We start from the raw sequence: 20,911 nt of genomic DNA on the forward strand, positions 1-20,911 counted from the left end.
TTTTTCCCTGGTTCTGATGTTATGTTGATCTTCCACCAAGTCAGACCTGTACCCTGCTACTCCTATTTCTGGGTGGGGGAGAGCGATCCAATTTCCTGACCCGGTGCCTTTGATGTGGTGGAGCTCCGTTTACGGAAAGCCTGCCAGCTCTGGGAGAGGGATGTGCTCTGGTAGCGATAGGATCTCCCAAACTGCTGCTTTTGAACACAGCTTTTATCAAATATGCGGCCTCTCTGCTTTAGCCGTGTGCTGGTGGGGCTGGTTTGGTGACAAATGCTTTCCCTTTGTACATCTGCGTGGAAGCCCAGCTGAAGCACTCTGCACTGTCCCATGGCTGGAGATAATGGGGTGTTAGGGAAACAAGCACTTCCCTCCTGCTAACAGAACCCAGGAGCAGTGGATGGTATGGGCACAGGAGCGTTTCTGTGCCGGAACGTGCAGCAGGAGGCAGCTGCAGTGCTGGGGAGCAGCAAGCCCTGGTGTGATGTGCAAGATGGAGCAGGTGCAAAATACCTTCTTGTGCAGGAGGCTTTTGTTCAGTTTAGTGCAACTATGGGAGTGCTGGAAGCAACCACAAGAATCGGGACCGAGATTCAGGCTTTTGTGCTCGCTTCATCAGCAGGTTCTCTGTCTGCAAGCAACCAGGGGGTGCTCGGTGCGGGTTCGGCGGGTCGGGCGGTGCCGCAGCGCTTCCCGCCTCGCCGCTTCCCCTCCCACCTGCGCGCGGCTGCCAGCAGGGGGCGCCGCACGGCGGGGCGCGCGGCTGCAGAGCGCGGCGCGCGGCGGGAGGGGGCGCCGGCCGCGCCGCGCGCCGCCCCGCACCGTGCAGCATGGCGGCGGCGGGCGCCGCGCAGCCCCAGGCCGGGGCGGTCGCCGCCGCCGCCAGCGCCGCGGCGGAGGAATCGTCGGACAGCGAGCCGGAGCAGGAGCCGGGCTCCCCACAGAAACTCATCCGCAAAGTTTCTACGTCCGGGCAAATCCGGCAGAAGGTGCGTGCGGCGGGCGGGGGCCGCGGGCAGGGCCTCGGGCTCCGGCAGCGCTGCGGCCGGTTCTGCCTCCGCGTCTCCCTCAGCGCCGCCGCCGCCTCCCCCTCCCGCCCGGCACGGCCTGCGCTGCCGCCGCGGAGAGCGCCCGCCGTTTGTCCCGGCTCGCCCCTTTAGGAGTTCCCAAAGACCCCCCCCAACCTCCCTCGGGGGCCTCCAGGGCCCCCCCGAGTGCCCCTCAGGGAGAAGCCGGCCATTCCCCCCCACACCTCGCTCCTCAGGGACTTGCTGGGCACGCGCCCCCCAACCGCCTCAGGGACCCGCTCGCGCCCCCTCACACACCCCGCTCCTCCTCGGGGACTTGCCGGCGACCCCCCAAACCGCCCCTGAGGGACTTGCCGGTGATCCCCCCCGCAAAAGCGCGCCTCCGGAACCTGCCGGGGATCCCCCCAACTCGCCCCTCACGGACGCGCCGGCGACCTCCCCAAACTGCCCCTCAGAACTCGGCCATTTCCGCGCCCCCCCCACCCGCCCCTCAGGGACGTGTCGGCGACCCCCGAAGCGCCCCTCAGACCTGCTGACAACAGCCCGCAGCCGGGGACTTGGAAACACCTAAAAGCTCTTCAGGGAGCCCCATAACAGAGTTGTTTTCCCGGTACCTGTCAATAGCTGCCCCCTAAATGCCCTTCAGGGTCTGCCAGCGACCCCCTAATTGCTCCAAGGGGCTCCTGGAATTGCCCCCAACCATCCAGCAGGTCCCATCCCCAAACTACCTCTCTGAAGCCACGTAGGAACCTCCCCAGTATCCTCGTTCAGACCTGCCAGGGAGCTCCTCTACCCTAATGGCGATCAATGTGCCCAACAGGACTCTGTCTTAACTCTTTCTTTCCTTACTCTCTCCCCCTGTAATATTTCTTTGGAGTCATGGAAGTAAGATTTGCACTCCTGTTCCCCCAGCACCGCTCCCTGTTACCTGATATTTGAATTTTAAGGGTATCCTGTTCTTCCCTCAGCCTGGAACTGCATCTCCCTTTTTCTCCCCTTTTTTCCCCATATCAGAGTTGCTGGGGGCTCCCTCCTCACCTCACTGTGCTTTCACTGAGGGTCCCTGCACAGCCATATCCCCTGGACATATTGTACCGCCCCCTCATCACTTTCCTAAACCACCTTCCCGTGGCCGTGTTGGGCTTGGCAAAAGTAATTGTCTCCTATTCAGAGCTGCGTGCTCTGAAAGGTGCAGCCCCTGCTGTTACCTCTACAGTCAATATGTCCATCACCATCTTCCCATCCTTTTTATGGTTGCATCCCAGTTTTCCCCATCTTGTACTGTGCTGTTTTTCTTTTCTGTAGCCACGCAGTGATGTTTAGCCTCCTGTCTGGTCAAACAGTGATCTTATGGTTGGTTAGTCTTTGTTCCCAGCTTTTTCTGCCCTGCTTCGCCTCCCTGGTCAGGTAACAATCCTTTCCACCCTGATTCCCTTGGCCCAGTCAGATTTTACCCCTGTGTGGCTTGGTCTGCAACAATAATGCTATTTTTAGGGGCAGTAACAGTATTCTCCAACTACAACTGTAGCTCCTCTGTATTGTTGCTGTAAGAGAAGATGTGAAGATTTCCTTCAGCCTTAGGCTAGGAACCACCCATAGGGAGTTGCCCTCTTCTGTACTATTTTTACTATAGTAGCATGATTTTTCTTGGTAGCCATTACAGTCCTCTATAACTTTTGGATTGGTGTGTGATGTGTTTCTGCTTAGAAATACCAGATTAGTTATTTTCCTTCCTGTTGTCTCTGAAGCACGAGCAAGCTCAGTCGCTGTGTGGATGCAGGAGGCTTGGTCAGTGCTGACGCTGCTAGCTCAGTGTTGCTTATCTTGTATTCATAGCAAAGGAGAGTCAATGCCTCTGCATGGTGCAGTATCTGAAGCATTATTCATAGAGATTTTTTTTCTGCTGGCTAGTTTGCCCTGCTTTCAAATGTATAATGTATTATTATTCTGCTGCTCATTGTTGTTTTGCTGCATTAGTCCCTGTTCTGAAAAGCCCTGTGGCAAAGTATGATCATACGTGAGGACCTTGTGCTCACTTCATTACACATGGTGGGGCTGCTTCCTCTGTCTGCTGAGTGCTGCTGACACTGTCACTCACTTCTTGAGGCACTGAGGGTCTGGGCTACATGAGTGAGATGGTTCTTTTGACTGCAAGACGAAACGGTGGAACCCTCTAAATGGGTTGATGTTCAGTATCTCAAGCAGATCTCAGCCATGCTCTAGCACCAGGTGACCTGATCCCGTCTGTTGATCTTCTGTGAAAAAAATAAACCTTTTGAGATCTTTTCTCACACACAGGGTGCTGAATATAAGAAATTTGTCTTGCAGGAGATCGGATAAACCTTGTGATTTCTTAACGCTACTTGTGGTGGGAGTGAGAAGGCAGGTAGGATGCCATAGTCTGAGTTAAATATCTACATGGTGGTGTCTGATAAAAGCTGTGACTTTGTGACAGTGACTTTTTCAGTGCTGGACTGGGAACTCTTGCTTACAGCAGGGTGTTAGAGGTGCTAAGGTAAAAGGTGCATTGGATTTTACTTTTGTTTGAATATAGTAGAACGTGTCCCCTGTCCCTACTTAACCATTTGCCCTGTTTTACATCACTTCCTGCGTCAGCGTGGCTGAAAAAAGCCTAAACCAGCCACTTGTACTAAGCGAACATAAACATGTTAAGAACAAGGATTATAAACAGATATTGTCTGCAGCTGTTATGCCTCCTGTGTGTTAATTTGCAGAAGACCTTCAACTAAACAGTGTCAAATTTTCCAAGTGAGCCCAGGTATTATGATATTAAGGATTGATCTGTTGCTTGTTGATGTCTTTTTGTTTCATCATCATCTTTTCCGCGTGCTGCTGCATGTGTACTTTTTCCTTGCCCTGAGGGCAAGGAACAAAGACAACTTTGTGAGTAATCATAGTTCTGATGAGATTTTGAAGAGCTTTCTTTCTCTGTAAAGACAGACCTAATTCTGCATTTGTCTATTGAATGACAGAGTGCAGGGTACTGTAAGCTGTAGAAGCTGTTGGACAGGTCCATCAGAGTGACAGTAAGGGATGCAGGCAGACTTTTACTGTGCCCTGAGGATATAAGACTCTTTAACCACATCTTTTGCTGTAGTTAGCTCAAGACCATGTCTGTGAGTGCAGTTAAATCAACACAGAAGCTTACAGTTATCACAACTTGAGTGCAAATCTGCTGTAGCCATGGAGTTCCTCTGAATTTGCTTGTTTGTCACAGTCACACTTTGAAGATACGTTTTCCTTCCTCTGGGCCTGTCATCTGTTTTCCCAAAAAAACACTGTGAAATAAAGCTACTTGCTTACAAGGCCGTAAAACTTCAATTAACTTGTTTCTGAGCCTGCAGTTTGCCCAGCTGCATTTGACTGAAATATGTGGGCGTGATAGTACTGAGGGGCAAATAGAATTGCTGGATATATAGGTACTGTGACTTTGATGTGCAATGTCTGAAGGCAAACCATAGGTAACATCTGTCCAGCTGAAAAATTTGTCCGTTGTGAAGATACAGGGCAAGGGAAGGAGGAGTTAAAAACAAAGAGTTTGGAAAGTGAAGTTCTATGTTTTAAAGTAGTTATTAGTTTTCAACTAGAAATAATTTTTGAGGAAGCGGGAGAGGTATAAGAGAAGTATGTTTCACAGTCTCTTAATGATTATTATTGTGGGAAAAGAAAAAACCTCGTGTGATCAGGTATAGCTGGTACTGTAGCTGTTGTCTCACCTGGCAAATATGTAGAGGCTGCATGGAGTGCTCGATCAGCCATTTTGAGACCTGTCGGACTTGTGCCCACATTGGGCTTCATAGTACACTGCTTTGAGCCCCTCTCCTGGGCTTAGGCTGGCATTGATGCAGCTAGAGAAACTTGGTCAACTAAGATAAAGGATTTCTGAGGATAGGAACTAGGAAAGACGAAATAAGAGAAGGTTGATGTGTGTGAGGAGAGGCAACAGCAGGAGCCTTGCTCCCACCTTCCAAGTAGTGTTGAGGAATCAGCTGGAATCAGCTGAAGTGGTAATGTCATCTCAGTTGTCACCTGGCTTGGATGAAGACATATTAATATATCTTGGGAGATGAGGGAGTGAAATGGAGGAACACTGCACCTTCTATGGGCTCTGCCAGTAAAGCAACTTCTTCCCTTGCACTTGACCTTTCATTGCAAGCGGCACATAATAAACCTCAGAAAGCATGAGAGTGGGTGAATCGCCCATCTTCTCATTTCGTTCAGCAGTTAGGTGTGATTTCCAGCTTGCCAACTTTGGTATGTTGAGATCTTGGTTTGTTTACCAGACAGGATTTGAGCAGCGTCCTTGGGAGGACTTCTTGTTTAGACTAATTTGTTCTAACTTCTGTTTGCTTTTATGAGCATTTTCTCTGTAATATTGTAGTTTTTATAGCCATTTATCATCACCTTCAACTTTTAAAGACAATTTTGCAGTATATATTTCAATGGAGCAGCTCTCCAAACTTTCTGGGATATTGGAAGCTGTCTAGCTCCAGTAGCAAAGAGGTACCAGGTTAATTTATACTATGAAAAGCAGGAGAGATTAACTGGTACCAAGCTTTGTGATGCGATGGAGAGACTTTGTTCTGTATCTGAACCCGCGAGTTTCCGATTTGTGTGCTGTGTAGCAGTCTGTGGTGTAGATAAATTTTGCACTATGAGAGGTTGTGATTCTCTTTCTGATTACTAGCTTTGAGGTCTGGGAGCCACCCTGAAGCATACAGGCAAGAAAAAACAGGAGGAAGCAACATGTTTCTCCTCGTTTTGGTGCAGGTTTCCAGAGCAGACTGAGTTCTCAAACATGTGGTAATCAGCGTGAGCAACTGAAGAAATCTCATTTTGTTTCATCTTGTATTGCCTAATACATAAAATGTGTTTTTTATAGGTAAAGAAGTGTTATTTTTATTTTTGGAGGACAAAAGTTCTGAAGTTTTCTCAGATGGAATTACAGTGAGGAAACCGAGCAGTTTGTTAGTTTGATACAAAGACTGAAAGAAGTATTAGATAAGGAGCAATGCATTGCAGTAAAGACACAATGTAAAAGAAATGTGCAACAAATGAGGAGGGAATTTTCAGGAATTTATGGCTTAATTCTTGTTCTGTCTGTGGCATGCTCCACTAAAACGTATTGAAATGCCTATGTGGTTTTATTATACTGCCTTCTAACAGGGTGTCTAAAAGAAGACATTTTAGGCACTTCACATGTCGTGAATTTTAGTAGCTCGTGCTTTAATCCAAGTAGAAACTGGAAACTCTTCACTTCAAAAGAGAGGTAATTGTTGCAAAAGAGAAGTTCTTGTGATTGAATTGAAGCTGAACATCTCAAGCATGGGTTTAAGGACATGAATTTTCTTGGATTAACACCACAAATGGAATAGTTTCTTCTCTGACCACTAAGGAAAAAGGTAGAAATTTGGGCCACAGTACGTGGCTGTAAGAATGTTTTTGTCCCTTAGTTCAAGCTATGTTATGTTTTGGGTGCTCTTCAGGCTCATCCATTCTGACAAAATTTGGGAAGCCTCCCAACGCTGTGTTACCACTGGTGTACTATAAGTTTGCGTCGCTGCTGGAGGGTTTTGGATGCTATGTGAAAGAAACAGCTGTTACTTCCTTTAAAAAAAAAACCAACCAAACAAAAAAACAAAAAAAAAACCTAACAAACCCCCAAAACAAAGCACAAAACCACACACACTTGTAGCTTTTCTCATTCCTTCTAACTATAGTTCAGGTTCCAGGAACTAAAGAGCTAACGTTAAACTTCTGCATGTTTTGAGAACAAGGATTTACTTAGACCACATAGCCAAAATGTACATCACCAGGCTGGTAATTGTCCTCTTAAATAAGAGACAAAATAAAATTGGTGTTAAAGGTTTTTTTCTTTTATAAAATAAAACCGATATTTAGAGTATTTCCCTCTACCCAAAACCTGCTGTTACCAAAAAAAAAAAAAAAGAAAAATCATTGATACTTTACATTTTTGTAAATGAATTGTAAAGGAAAACCATAAATGAAGACTGTAAAAGGTCTGTCTCCAGATGACCTGATTAGAAAATTAAGTATGCCATGTAAGACACTAAATAACTTTATCTTCTTTAATTAGAAATCCGATGTGATTCTTTCTAAAATAGCACATATACCTGCATACTTAAGAGAAAGCAGAGGTGAAGAGAAAAAGAGGTTTTTGTATTCCCTGTTTCCTTGAAAGCTTGTGGTTTGCACAAGATAGTGTCACAGCGTCACAGCATCACAGCAGCATCGGAAATTTCAGGGCAAAATAATGTCCAAGTGAAAAGCATCTTCCTCTTAGAACATGTTTTTTCAAGGTTTCAAATGCACGAACCACTATTTAAAGGATTTTTTATTAACTCTCTGCTTAAACAATTAGTTCCCTGCTTTTTCCCCACTAAGCGGTTATTGCTTCTTGTTTCACTAAGGATTTGTGTGTCTTTTGAAGAAAGAAGTTGCTTCTGTGTGGTTCTGCAGCCCTGCATGACAGTTATCTAGGGACAGCTCAGCTTCAGGCAGGCAAATCGCTGAGGCAGCAGCAGTGATTCACATCAGGTGCCGTCTTCCATGGACCTTTCTTACTTGCTTTTTATATAAAACACTCTGGGAAGCAATAAGCTCTGCGGAACCATCCCTGTGCTTCCACAGGGTACAATGCTGTCTGCTGTCTCTGGGTTACACCTGGGCAGAAACGCAGTTACACAGAGATCCAAAGCCTGCTGCTCTCCATTTCATCCAGAGAGGAAAAAACACAGCTTGCCTGGCTAAAAGATTGTACTGCTGAATTAGGTAACTGATAGGTGATTACTCCATTTGGGTTTTAGAGGGAGTATCTATTTCTTCACAGTCTCATTGCTAAGTTGGAAAGTTTCACGTCTGATAGGTATTGTGGTTTGCTTTTTTTGAAAAAGGAAACGCTGTCTCGCTTACATAATGTTTGCATCAAGCACATTGCATTCGAGTCTTGCAAGTTTTAGTAGATTTAACCATGTAATATTCTAGCAAGGAGAGGTGGTACCACCTCAGTTTTCCACGTGGGGAAGACAGAAGTGTGGCTGATAAAATAGGGAGGGCGTGTTGCCTGGTTTTCAAACTGCTCTCTGCTGAGGCAGGTCAGAGCACTCTTTTATAACATGTAGATCTATCAGTAAGGTTTTATTAAAAATCAGTGTTCTGGGAAACTCACACCAGCTCCTTCTGTTCTGTTTGGCTGAAAGTTAACAAAACGGTGTTCTCAGGGCTGTGCTAATCTTCCTTGTTGTTACTGGTGCTGATTGAGATGTCTTGGCATGGTCAAAGGTATTTGCAGGACGTTAAAACAGGGAAAATGGAAAAACAAATTAAAAACTTTGGAATATCTTTAAGAACTATGTTAAATGGATGAGGAAAAAAAAACTTTAAAGCATAGATTGTTTAATACATAAATATGGAAAATCTGATAATGGCAATTGTTACAGATGAGATAAAAATAATTCTAAGATACCTTAAGTATTAATTAAATGGCCAAAGGCCAAAAGCTGCTTTCTGCTCTCAACAGTGGAATACCAGTTGGAGTAAAAGGATCAGGATTTGGCCCCACATCTACCAGCCACTACCAAATAAGGCTCCTTGCAGAATTCAGTAGCAGAGTTGATGGGAATCCAGACACAGTGGGAGGAAGCTGCGTTGTTCTCTCAGCCTCCTCAACACAAGGGCAAAGGATTCAGTTTTCTTCCTCAAGGTATAACTTTCACTTTCCCATGTCCTGAAGTTCTCGTACCAGTACTTTCTGCTGGCTTTTCCTTCCTACTTGGCCAAGATCTCCATGACATTTAGCAGTATGGGAAGGATGGGGTGGTTATGATTGTGAGGATGAGATCCGCAGCTGTATTCTGGATGTGCTTTCCCTTACGTTTGCTGTTCTTGCAATAGCACCGATCGTGCCTTCCCAACCTGACACTCATATCAAATGGCACTGACGTGCCACTATGGTAAGTGCCTGGGTCATTCTACTTGCTGCTGAAGTGGATGGGTGGGCTTAGCTGGGCAACAGTTCTTTTTGATAATAACTTGGCTCTCTCTAAATGAATAGAGTGTTATTTAAGCTCTAGTGACACAGGCTGTAGTGATAGAGTGTTTCGCATTCAACGCTGTGATTTGCAGCAAGGTTATATTGCTGCATTTCAGCAGCAGGATGCTGTGCTTCTAAGTTAATATGGGGAACTCTGTGGTGCCGATGTGTAGCTGTGAGACAGGGATATCTCAGAGCTGAAGGTTTCACAGTAGGTAATGTGTTCTGACATTTTTTTAATGTATGGGGAAAATGCCCTAAGGAAGGGATGTAGTTGTGTATATGTAATTTAAGATGGTAAAAAAAAAATAACAGCATGATTTCCATGTTTGTCCTTAAATGGGTAAAGTTCATGCTTAATTAGTACCCTTTAAAATTTTATTCCATTCCAAAGTTTTCAGGTAGCTTTGGTTGTCTCTGTGGATGAATCTGAGCCCTTATCTTCAAGCTTTCTTGCAGTTTGCTGGGATGACTTGAACTTCGTGCCCAATTCTTGTGATAAATGTGTTTGGGAAGGATGCCTGGAGCCTATGGGAAGCATACTGAGGGCTTAAACAGTTAGCGTGCCAGGAGTTGTCCAGCTACTAACTCATCCTGAATCAGAGTGTACTGGTGTGTTTTTCATTCGCTCTTCTAAGTAGCTGACCAGAGTATTAATCTATTTTAAGTACTTTGCTTGTAGCTCTCTAACCAAGCTCATTTTACCAGGGAGCTGTGTGATGATATGCTGGTATGTTCTATTTCCTTTCTCATATTCATGCAACCTTTCTGCATGCTTTCAGGTTTGTTTTTTCGTGTTAATTTATCCACTTGAGGTCTAAGAGTGCTTGTTCCTTTTAGAAGAGAATCATTGACAATAATATCAGCTGAACGTGGTATTGAAAAGAAGCTGGTTCAACAACCTGTTCCCTGTTTACTGGCTGCAGCACTGACTAATGAAGAATAAAGTGTTTATCTGTGCCAAGGCAGATTCTAATTCAAGTGGTTCCAGTAGTTTATTTGATACAAACTCCTGTTTTTCACTGCTGGTCCCGAGAATAAGCTTGCATTTCCTGTTTCGGTGGTATCTCTGCTACAGATTGCTGCATGCTGCTGTGTATTCTGCTTGTTTCAGTCGTTGTAGAGAGGCTGTACCAAGAGCTGTCGGCTGAGCTCACCCCTGGGCTGTCGCTGGGCTTGCGGAGTCCAGCTAATTCAGCAGAGCTGGAGGGTTAGAAAAGAGGGAGGATTGGGAGGATGGTTGTTAGGGGAGATTTTGCAGGCTTTCCCATGTGGTTGTATAGAGTTCTGTGCTGTAACCTGACGTGGGTGTTTCCTGGTTTATAAAGCATAGGTTATTAAAACAAAGTGGTATTAAACAATGTACACTAAAAGCCTAGACAGTACCCTCTTCTTCCGTGGAGAGCTTGACTTCTGTTTCTGGATCATTGACTCCCAGACCTAGCTTCTATTTTGACATTTGATTCCTGTGGCTGACCTCTGATTTACTTTTATTTTTCCCATCTTCTGGAGTCCTTTTGTTGCAGTGAGTTCACATAATGTTTTGTCCTTCTGATAGCAGTGGAAGAAATCTTAATGAAATTTTCACTTTTGCAAGAGCCAAATGCATTTAATGTAGAATTCCCAAAAAGGACTATACAGCCTGTAAATTCCTTGTGGTCCTATATAGATCTGTACAGCTCTCTGTGTCCCATAGTTAGAACTGCTCTACTAATCCAGATTTCCCCCCTCCAAGCTTCCTGGAGTTAATTTCCAGGGTGTGACCACTGTCTGGTGGAAGGATGTTGCTCTCGGATTAGCTTGTTAACCCCCAGCCTTTTGACCTTTCCTGTCTTATTCTGCGGGGTGGGTTAGATTTATTCCTGTAGTTTGTTACTGTATTTCATTTGATTTCTAAATAATTATTAGTTCTGTGTGTGTGACCACAAAGAGCTGTTCTGGAACCAGCTACTAAAGCTGTTTTACCTACAGCAAGGTACAGCACTCCAGATCTGTATGTGCCCTAGCGTGGCAAGACGATCTTGCCATGTTCAAGTGGCTGCAGATCTACACCCATCTTTTTTCCCCACAGCTTACCCAAAATCAGTGACTAGGTGAGGTTGCTTGGTCCCTGGGGATCAGCTGCCTGTAAAATTCCTTAGTAAGCATATATAAAGATAGCCTGTTAGTTCCACATACGCTTTTTCATTTTGTTATTTCCTTCTCTGTGCATTTGGTGCTTGCTTTAGTCAGTTATGTCTCGTTTGGCTTCAGCACCCTGCTCAAAGTTTTATAGTACATACAAATAAAAACAGTCTGTGCTCTGAAGTTTTTACATTCTGAAGACACATGGAAAACAGAGAAATCCAGATGCTGAGGACTTTGGTATTTGGGATTCTTTAGTTGCTGTTGAGATAGTTTTGAATTATTTTGCTTTTACCTTGTATGAAGTTTTTTTCTGCATTGGAAAGAAGTATTGCTGGAGCAAAATCCTTGTTTCAGATATGCTGCACTGAATAACTGCCCCTAAGAATATGTCATGATCTCAGCTGTAAAATAGGTTGCATTGTTCTTCCTCTGTCTATATCGAACACAATTTGGAGCCTCCCTGTGCCAAAGGACACTTGCCAGCCTGACAGCTGGGTACGCTTGATAGTTGCCTTCAGTCTGGCTGGTAGGCTCTTGTTTTCCAGATTAGGAAATCAGTTTTATCAAGGACCCTACTTCCAAATGGGGCAAGAGTCTTAAGCTTCAGGAAGAGATGGGCTACTCCTGTGTTTGACGTAGTGAGCAGTATTATATGAAGGAGAACACGGGATGCAATCTGAAAGCAGCTGAAATCTGGCATGATCATTCGTAACTTTTTACTAGAATCAGTCATGTTATCAGTATAGACAGCATTTCATCTATGTAGGCTGGCTGTGATTTCCTGATGTGGGCTGCTGGATAAAGAGACACCTCAGACAAGTAATGCTGCAAAAAATATGACAGTATCTTGTTGGTTTTGTGAATGACTACGACTAATCATTTGGCTTCTTGTTTTTATGAGGGGAGACTATGTGAAGGGGAAACACAAAGGCATAAGGCTCTTCCTATTTTAAGTCCTTAATTTAAGTCCTCTGAGTTGTTTGAAACTGTTCCCATTGAGGTTAGTGGCAAAACTTTTCTTTCAGCAGTTCAGGATTACGCCTAAACCCTGTACCCATTTTGACAGAAGAAATCTGAGAACGTATTATTTCTCTTCATAAATGTCAAGTTTTAAAAGGGGATGAGTTGGGGGGAGGGTTGTGTATTGCTCACTGTGAACTGAATTTTTTTCTGCAGGAAGTTGCTTTTCTTCGAGGCCAAAGATAAATAGTGAAATGCTAGAAATTTCCTAGGCCCTGCCTTTCAGCTGTCTCATCATGTTTGCAGAGACGCTTAAGACTCTCTGCTAAGAGCAGTGTTGCTTTATATTGTCAGTTGTTCAGTAACCTTTATTACACTGTCTTGTAATATGATAAAAGGGGGTCGCTGTTGAAACTAGTAGCACATCATTTTAGGCTTGACCAAAGAAGACACTTCATTTTTTTGCAGCGTTGTTTGCCCATGGAGTGCTGTGCCACAGGACACCATGCTGGAGAGAAGCTCAGCTGGATAGAAAGCAGTCTGGATAGTTCCATCACAAACAATTTTTATATTTATCCTTGATAGAATGCATGTAATCAAACCTCATGATGTTTTTCATGGCAGTAGCTTTTCTCATAGGATCCAATATGTGACACTAAAAATAGATTTACCTGCCTTTCTTTTTATGAGAGAAGTAATTTCACTTTTATCTTGATCAATTACATGGCTAGTAATCTGATCAGAGTAGATCTTCAATTTAAAAAGCTACAGAGAAGTTGATGAGCAGAAATAACTGTTTGGCTCCCCCTCCTTTTATTTCATTTGATATCGCTTTGTTGTCAGGTCCTTTCCCCAGCTAGTTTTCTTGAGCTGCATTCCACTGCAAGTAGCAAGTCCTTTGGCTGTAAAATTAAAATAGAGGAGGAGAAAGGCAGCAATGTCTGAATCATTTTATAAAGTCATCTTGATCTTATCTGCAGCCCTTTCCGCCCAAACCCACCAAACTCTTTTCTGAGCTGTTCTATAAATAGAAGAGCCTCTCTCGTGCAGAGATGGGCAGCTCTGAACCAGAGGCTTGTTTTCTTTCTCTGAGCAGAGCGTGCACGCGAGAGCTCGCTTCTCACTGGCCTTTCATGTCTGAGTTATGTAGCTGTGAGGTTTTCTATAGATAGAGGCTGGCAAATGACACAAACTGCTACTTAGGGAGGGGCAAGGTGACCTCTGGGATTGTTGCCTTTTGGTTAAAAAAAAAAAAGGGTTCTGTTTAAAAGAGGAATGGAGGAATGCGCATCTTGTGCAGCGGTGAGTGAGCCCTGCCGAGGTGAGGGGAGCCGAGCGTGGCAGGCGGGAGCCGTGGGAGCCGAGGGAAGGCAGAGACGATGTTTTGCTGTGAGTTACTGTTCTGCTGGGCTGGGCAGGAGGTTGAGTGGCCAGAATTGCCGCTTAGCGAGCTGGGGGAGTGTGGGGCTCTGGCTGAGCCCGGTTTAGGCATATCTGTGAATGAGCATAGCAACAGAGCTCCGAAATCTCCTCCTGCAAGTTGCTATTTTTTGGTCTGGCTCTTGGCTTACTTGATATCTCCAGGCTTTGCATCCTGGGAGTCTTCCCCAGGATTTTAAATTTTTCTCTGACTTCGGTTTAGGGCTTTGCAGAGTTCAGTAGCTATTTTCTCTGTCTCATTTTTTAATTATATGTGGTTTTGTCCAAGGAATGCAAAAGATCACTCCAAGTTTCTGTCTTAATCTGGAAAATCTCTTGCCACTTTCCCATTTTCTTCCCTGTAGAAAGTGAACTGCAGAAATGTGTGATTTCTTTAGCGTGGTAATTTAGCTGCTGTTGCTTTACATTTCTCTTTCATACTCAGATGCTGAAGGTTAAAGTACCTCATGGAATAGACACACACACACACACACATATATATATTTATGTATTCTATCAGGGCTCCATGGAGTTGGGTAGCGCTGTTTGTTCCCCTTGGCAGATGGAGAAACGCTGAGTGAAAATTGCTTTACTGGGATCTTGTAGAAAGTTCGTGGCAGAGTAGGAGCCTACAAGTACCTTTCCTGGTTCCGTGTGAGTGCCTTCAGCTCTGGGCTCACCTTCGGGACCACTTCAGCAAGGGATACTGCTGGGTCAGTCTTTAAACTCCATTTTCTTTTACACTGAAGCTTCAGATTAAGATCATGGCTGAGTTTCAGATTTGTTTCATAGCACCAGCTCTGAGTTAGTTTAAAATCTTGTTTCTGGGTATTACTATACTGTGTTTAACTTCCGGACCCTAAAGCCGCTCCCAGATGCCTTTTGGCTTCTTAAAGTGTATTCCTGCTGCTGTGTCCCTGCTGTGACTTGTGGAAAATGGGTGCCAAGATGTCTCAGAGGTGTGGGGAGCTGATGTGGGACGCAGCCATTTTTTTATATGAAATTAGTCTTTAATTGTGCATTTTCATTATCTCTCTGCATTCCACTGGAAATGCTGTGGTGTTTGGGGATGCCTGGAAAAGCTCTTTCAGAGTAGATGGGAGCTCACAGCTTTTTATTTTTCCAGCATGGTGGAGGAAGGTATATAGTGGCTCCTGTGGCCAGCAACTCTTTTCCAGATCTGGGGTGTGTGGTAGCCTGTTCCTCCCCAGCCGATTTGTGAGCAGAGGCATCACCATGGTGGTCCAGGCACTGCGATCTCTTGGGCCAGTTTGAGGATGGCTCAATCCAGTAAGAGAGAAGCTTGTAGTGTCAGACGGATGTTTCTTCTTATAGTCAGCATTTTTCCAAGGGCTTTTTGAGGAGACTTTGAGCTTGGCAAGGGCTAGTGTGTGTGGAAAGTATTAAAATCTGCAGCTGTTTCAAAAAGGAAAGACCCACATTAGAAATATATATAGCATTTTAAAAGCAAGTTTAATGCCCTGGAAAGGATTTCTAAAACTAACTAAACCCTGTGGATCAGTAAGAGTATTTATTTTGTGCTCTGTAGTAGCCTGGCAGTGTACCTTTAACACTGTTCGTAAATTAATTGATAGTCATCGGTGACCTGACTCTGTTACAAGCCTGAGAGAGGGCTGGTAGGTTAAAGCTGTGTCATTTTCCTGGCATCGAGATACAGAATAACCTGTCTTACAAGATCGTCAGACCATTTGTTTCCTGTGTTTTAACTGTGTGTTTATCACATTGGGCTCTCAGCAAGAAGTGGGTTCCTGGGGGCTGTTTCTTGGGGTGAGAAGTAGGTTTCTCATGGTACTGAGACATGACATAGCACTGTTTGCAGTGCCTGGGCAATACCTTCAGTCAGTAATTTGGGGCTTTGTCTTTCTAAGCTGCATTTTTCGAGATTATTTTCATGTAGCTGTTGATATTTGAAATCTGTCCTCAGTGAAGGAATCAAATGTATTTGAAAAAGCTGAATGAAGTGCATGTGGATTAAATACATACCCCTACGTATGCCTAGTATGTGAGTGAGCATATGTGACTGCGTATGCTGGTATGTCGATCTACTTATAAAGCAGTTAAAGGAAAAAAAAAGGCAGTGTGCGTAGACAGTTTTGGCACTGCAGCCCTGGGAAATGGCAGCCAGCCAGAGAGTACTGAGGCAGGGCCAAGACTATCTGAAGAATACCAAATGCTCAAGTTGGATGTAGCTCCTTCTTTGCTCCAGTTTCACTCTTCACCCCGTGGGCCTGCAGTTTGCCAGCTCTCTGCTAGGTAGATGCTGATAATTTTGCAAGGCAGAACTGGAGATAGGGGCAGATACACTGTGGTGTGTATGTGCTTGTCATCTAATGCCAATTAAATGAAACTCACAATTATCCATGACTGAAATCTGACCTCAGTGAGTTTAACTGTTGTGCTCCCTGAGTCATTGTTAGACTTTGAAATGCTCATTCAGCCATAAGTTATTTATCTTTTTTGGTATCATGATAGCGCTGGAGACAAGGATAAAACCACAGCCCAGTGTGGATTATGTGTTGTGACAGTTTTAATCTAGTTAAATTTGCTTGCTTATGTTGAACGAATTTGTTAAGCGCTTCCAGCAGAGGGCACTAAGATTATTGATCTCAAACTCCAGTCATTTTTGGTACGGGTATATAGTGGAAGAACATAAAAGATGCCTGTAAGTAAAATGTATGCTTCACCCCCTCCCCTCCTTGTTTTGTAGACTATCATAAAAGAGGGGATGCTCATGAAACAAACCAGCTCCTTCCAGCGCTGGAAGAGACGATATTTTAAGCTGCGAGGACGAACGCTCTACTATGCAAAAACTGCTAAGGTAAGGTCTTGACAATACATGTAAGTCCAAGGGTAGAAAGTCAGTGGTGGAGCATTTGGAGGCAGATGGGTGTCTGTGAGAGGACAAGCCTTGCTAGAGAAAAGAGCATGTGCTCTGAAAGCACCTGTCTTTAGGTTTTGTAGCGACTAGAGGATCCCTGTGTTTTATTTCACACTTGGAAATCCTTGGTTTTTAAGGAAAGCATTATGTGAACCTGTGATACTGATTTTTCCACATTTTTTCCCCCGTGTTGCATTTTAGTAGGGAATGGGCTCTGAATCAATAGAAACTGAAAAACAAGGGGGAAAATGTGAATGAAAAGAGGAAATCGAGGAGATAAGCAAGGCTAGTATTTATCAAATCAGAGCTGCCGTACATCTGGTTTAGTACATTGACAGTCATCTAGATATAAATCTGTCTGCTTTTAAAGAAACAAAGCCTACATTTAAAAATAATCCCTTAATAAAAAGAAAGTCATCGTGTTCACTGACTGAAGACAGGCAAGAATGAACACCACTGTATGGAGCAAGACTTTGGAGTCATTCATGTTGTTGGTACTGGACCTTTCCTTGAGATCATGAAAGGCTGTGATGGAGTGTGCTAGGCAGGCAGACAGGCACGTACCTTCAGGTCTGCTGCATCTGCATTGGATTCACTGACTCACTGGATTTTTGAATTTTTTCTTTACAGTCCATTATCTTTGATGAGGTGGATCTGACAGATGCCAGTGTGGCAGAATCTAGCACTAAGAATGTCAACAACAGCTTCACGGTAGGATTTTTTTTTCATTATTTTCTATTCTTGAGTCTTTCCCCTACATCCCTTCTCTTTTGCAGAGGTAAAACATGTGAAACATGTGAACAGTCTTCACAGCCTTTTTCACTAAAAAAAAAAAAATTAAAAAAAAAAAAGAAAGAAAAATCATAAACTTCTTTTTCCTCACAGTAGTCATAACTCATCTCTGTGCACATGGGAAATTCCTTGCATTACTATGTATAGTGATAAAACTTTGCATTTAGGGATTTTCTTTCTGATAAGCTGGGAGGGTTTGATAGAATCCATTTACACAAGGGGACAGAAAAATTTGTTCTGCTGAGGGTGTTAGGGGTGATGTTGGTGTTTATGCTGGAGACTTTGCTAAAGGAATTTATTTTTCCCTTTGGGCCTTAAAATATGTAAACTTCTACTCTGAATTCATTTGTGTGTGGCTGTATGTATGTTTATATATGCAGACTATATATAGTGGCAAGGTGAAGAGGGGAGCGATCGGGTGGAGGGAGGGAGCTGATTCTGCAGGATGGTGACTGAGCAATGTGCCTTGCTGTGCAGCAGTGATGACCCACCACTTTCAATTCTATTGAAGGTGGTTTCTGTGATGTAGCTGGAGCTTTTTGCTTTGCCTGAGCAGCTACGGGATCCACCCTATGGCCAGATGAAACCCCAGTGCTGTCTCAAAAATTTGAAAATACTTTCTCTATTGATAACTGGACAAGTAGGAGGTCCGTCTGGGTCTGACAGTAAATAATTGGTATCAGATGTCAGTGTGTGTGCATAGAGGGAAGGGTTGTGCAGTGATTTCAATAGGGGATACATTTTGAGGAATGTGAAGTTATTTACCTTTTAATAAAGCATTTTCTCTTGGGTGTTGCTTCAGTTATCCCATATGTAAATAAAGACTGATTTGTCAGGTAAGCGAATGTACTGTTAGTGTTTTGCTTATTGTTATAGTTGGGAGAGATCTAATCTCCATCAGAGACAGTAGATATCAGGACAGGCGGAATTAGTGTGTTTGTTCTCTCAGATTGCCCCATCTGCATCTGACAGTGACAAGTTACTTCCATGACTGTGGTATCAGGCTCTGCCTGTCTCTACCTTCCCTAGGGGTTGAAAAGTATAGGATTACTTTGACACTCAAATATCAGATACAGTTTGCACCGTCTGCAGCTGATCACTGTGTCATGGGGTTCAGGTAAACTTCAGGAAAGCATCTCTCCTTTTAATTTTTGTCTGATCTGTCTATCACAGCTTACAGAGGGGTTTGACTATGGTTTACCATGAGCTATAAAAATATTAGACAATCAGAAGGTTGACAGGTCTTGCTGCTCTTTGGTCTGCCACATCACTGCCGTCAGTGCTTTGGATTCCTTGCAGTCTTGCCATTTTCTCTTGGTTTTCTCTGAGAGCTCTATTTTCCCCTGTATCTCCCCAGCTCAGTTCCTTCCTAAAATTCAGAGTTCTTTGATGCAATTTTTTCTCTGTTTCAAATCAGTGATCTCACTATTGTGTTTTTATCCTAAGCTGGAAACATCCAATGTTTAGTTTTGTATAGCAGATATTCTGGAGTTTTAGATGTTCTGACTTTCTTTTTGTTTCTATGTTTTCTTCAATGGAGAACTGGTAGTTTTGTATTTATGAATGAGTGGTGTCTTTCTGAGGAAACTCATCCTCTGTCCAGGCATCTGTACTCCCTAATGGATAGATTCTGCAGGTCAGGTTGTGAATGACATTCCTAAGGTACTAACAAAGGAGGTGGGAAACAAAAACACTAAATAAACCACTTAGGAGCAATGTGGATCCAAAACAAAGACGTAATAAGGGGTGACCAGAGGAGAAACTGGTGAAAGGGCAGTGAGGAGCATGCCGAGGCAGCACCATGAGAGAAGAAAAACAGAGCATGGAGCTAGCAAGGTTATGTTGCATAAATAGAGGAATAGGGTTAAAAAATGTAACTGCCAGTGAACCTTTTACATGGGACATAAGTCTGTCAGCTAATTTGTTTGCTGTCAAAAGACAGGAGAGAGAGAAAAGAGAGTATTGAGACACAGACTTCTTCCTCTAAAGAATAGCATAGTAATATGGGTTGCACTGTTGTTTACTTGGTTGGTCTTGCATAGATTTCTTCAAGGAGTGAATCCTGTTTGCAATGGTTACAGTTTTCAGGACTGCTACCCAGAGTTAATGGATATGTGACTACAGAACAGGCCGGAAGCGTGTGCCTAGGGACGTCTTTGGATTAAGATGTTGTACAGCTTCATCCCCTGAGAGGTGTAAGGAAAAGCTTTATGTTTAACTATCGTTCCTTTAAGTCAGGTAGTGTGGCTGCAGTTATTCAGCAGGAAGCCTCTGGGAACAAATACAGCAGCCCCATGCCAGGCCTCCTTTTTTTCAGGAGGACTGTAGATATAATATTTGCTAGTTCTGTCAGATCTCTACCATCTCTGTCCTTCTAAGTCGTATGTCTACAGGGTAAATTCTTTCGGGATGTCTGGGCTGTAAGTGACTGGTTCTTTCCATTTATGATCCCATAGTACCTCGTGTGTAGATCTCTCACCAGTGGGTTTTCCTAGGTCTGCTGTCTTCCACTGGACCTTAGGGAGGATCTGCTGTGGTACAAACTCAAAGATAACCATGTTGTTCTGGTTCTTCAGACCCATTTATTTCAAAGAGGGTGGTCATCTTTTTGCTTGGATTCTTGCCACCAGCGTGTGTCTGCATTTGTACTCCTTATGAAATAGAGATCAACAGAATTGGATGGGTGAGGTCAAAGCCTGACCCTGGCTTCTGAGTAGAGCTTTCCCAGCTATACTCTCAAAACCATTCGTGATTCTCAAAAGTAGATTGGGATCACACTGTGAACATTGGGTCTTCCCAGTGAGACTTCAGCCGTTTCCACGAGCAGTTTTTTTCTTGGATGGTGTAATTTCACAGTAACTTAATTGGTTGTTGTGCCTGTCTAATGCATTAGCCTGCAGTTGCTCCAGGAGCATTAAAACAAAATACGTGATGAGCATGAGTTCCACAGTTTGAACCTGGAATAGTTTTTTCTCTAGATCGTGCCAAGAGATACTTCTTTCAGAGTAACTGTTTTACCTGTGCCATGGACCTGAACCATCCAGCATGCTCATTCTCCCATATGAAGCCTGTAAGGTTTGGGGGGACACCAGTCACTCTGTTGTTCAGACCAACACTTTTCTACCACAGCTATCCCGAGTGTCTTTGAAAGGACGTTGGGTTGTCTCCTTATGCCTGTTTTTGTAAATGTTTGTGTGGTGAACAAATTCTTACTCCTCAGTTTGGTGTGTTGGCTAAGGTCAGCTCTTTTCTAGAAACTGCCAGCTGAATTAAACCTGATGCCTTCAATGCAATTGACATAGCTGATAGCAGTGAGTCCTTATCAGTTCATTGACCCGTTCCTGCCTTGTGCAGGATTTGTATAAAGCTAAAGAAGAAAAAAAAAATCTAAAATATGTGTTCTTTAATACTAAAAAAACCCCACCTTCAATGCAATTGACATAGCTGATAGCAGTGAGTCCTTATCAGTTCATTGACCCGTTCCTGCCTTGTGCAGGATTTGTATAAAGCTAAAGAAGAAAAAAAAATCTAAAATATGTGTTGTTTAATACTAAAAAAACCCCACCTCTCATCAACAGGACAGGCCTTAGGAAGGACATGAGGTCTTTCCAG

General features: G+C 43.8%; 1 protein-coding gene across 4 annotated transcripts in view; it reads left to right on the forward strand.

The window, feature by feature from the left end:
• Positions 1 to 839: 839 nt before the first annotated feature.
• DGKD (diacylglycerol kinase delta) overlaps positions 840 to 20,911 on the forward strand; it is a 60,047-nt gene continuing 39,975 nt past the window's right edge. For 2 of the 4 annotated variants that reach the window (XM_065844371.2, XM_071812407.1), the window contains exons 1-3: positions 840 to 989; positions 16,337 to 16,447; positions 17,138 to 17,218. In XM_065844371.2, coding sequence (XP_065700443.2) covers positions 16,355 to 16,447; positions 17,138 to 17,218 — 174 coding nt within the window. In that variant the 5' untranslated portion in view covers positions 840 to 989; positions 16,337 to 16,354. Of the gene's footprint in view, positions 990 to 13,484; positions 13,579 to 16,336; positions 16,448 to 17,137; positions 17,219 to 20,911 lie in introns of those variants that run through there. The other 2 variants (XM_065844370.2, XM_065844372.2) reach the window with 2 other exon arrangements.

The sequence above is a fragment of the Patagioenas fasciata genome, chromosome 9 (genome assembly GCF_037038585.1).
Source record: "Patagioenas fasciata isolate bPatFas1 chromosome 9, bPatFas1.hap1, whole genome shotgun sequence".
Lineage (NCBI taxonomy): Eukaryota > Metazoa > Chordata > Aves > Columbiformes > Columbidae > Patagioenas > Patagioenas fasciata.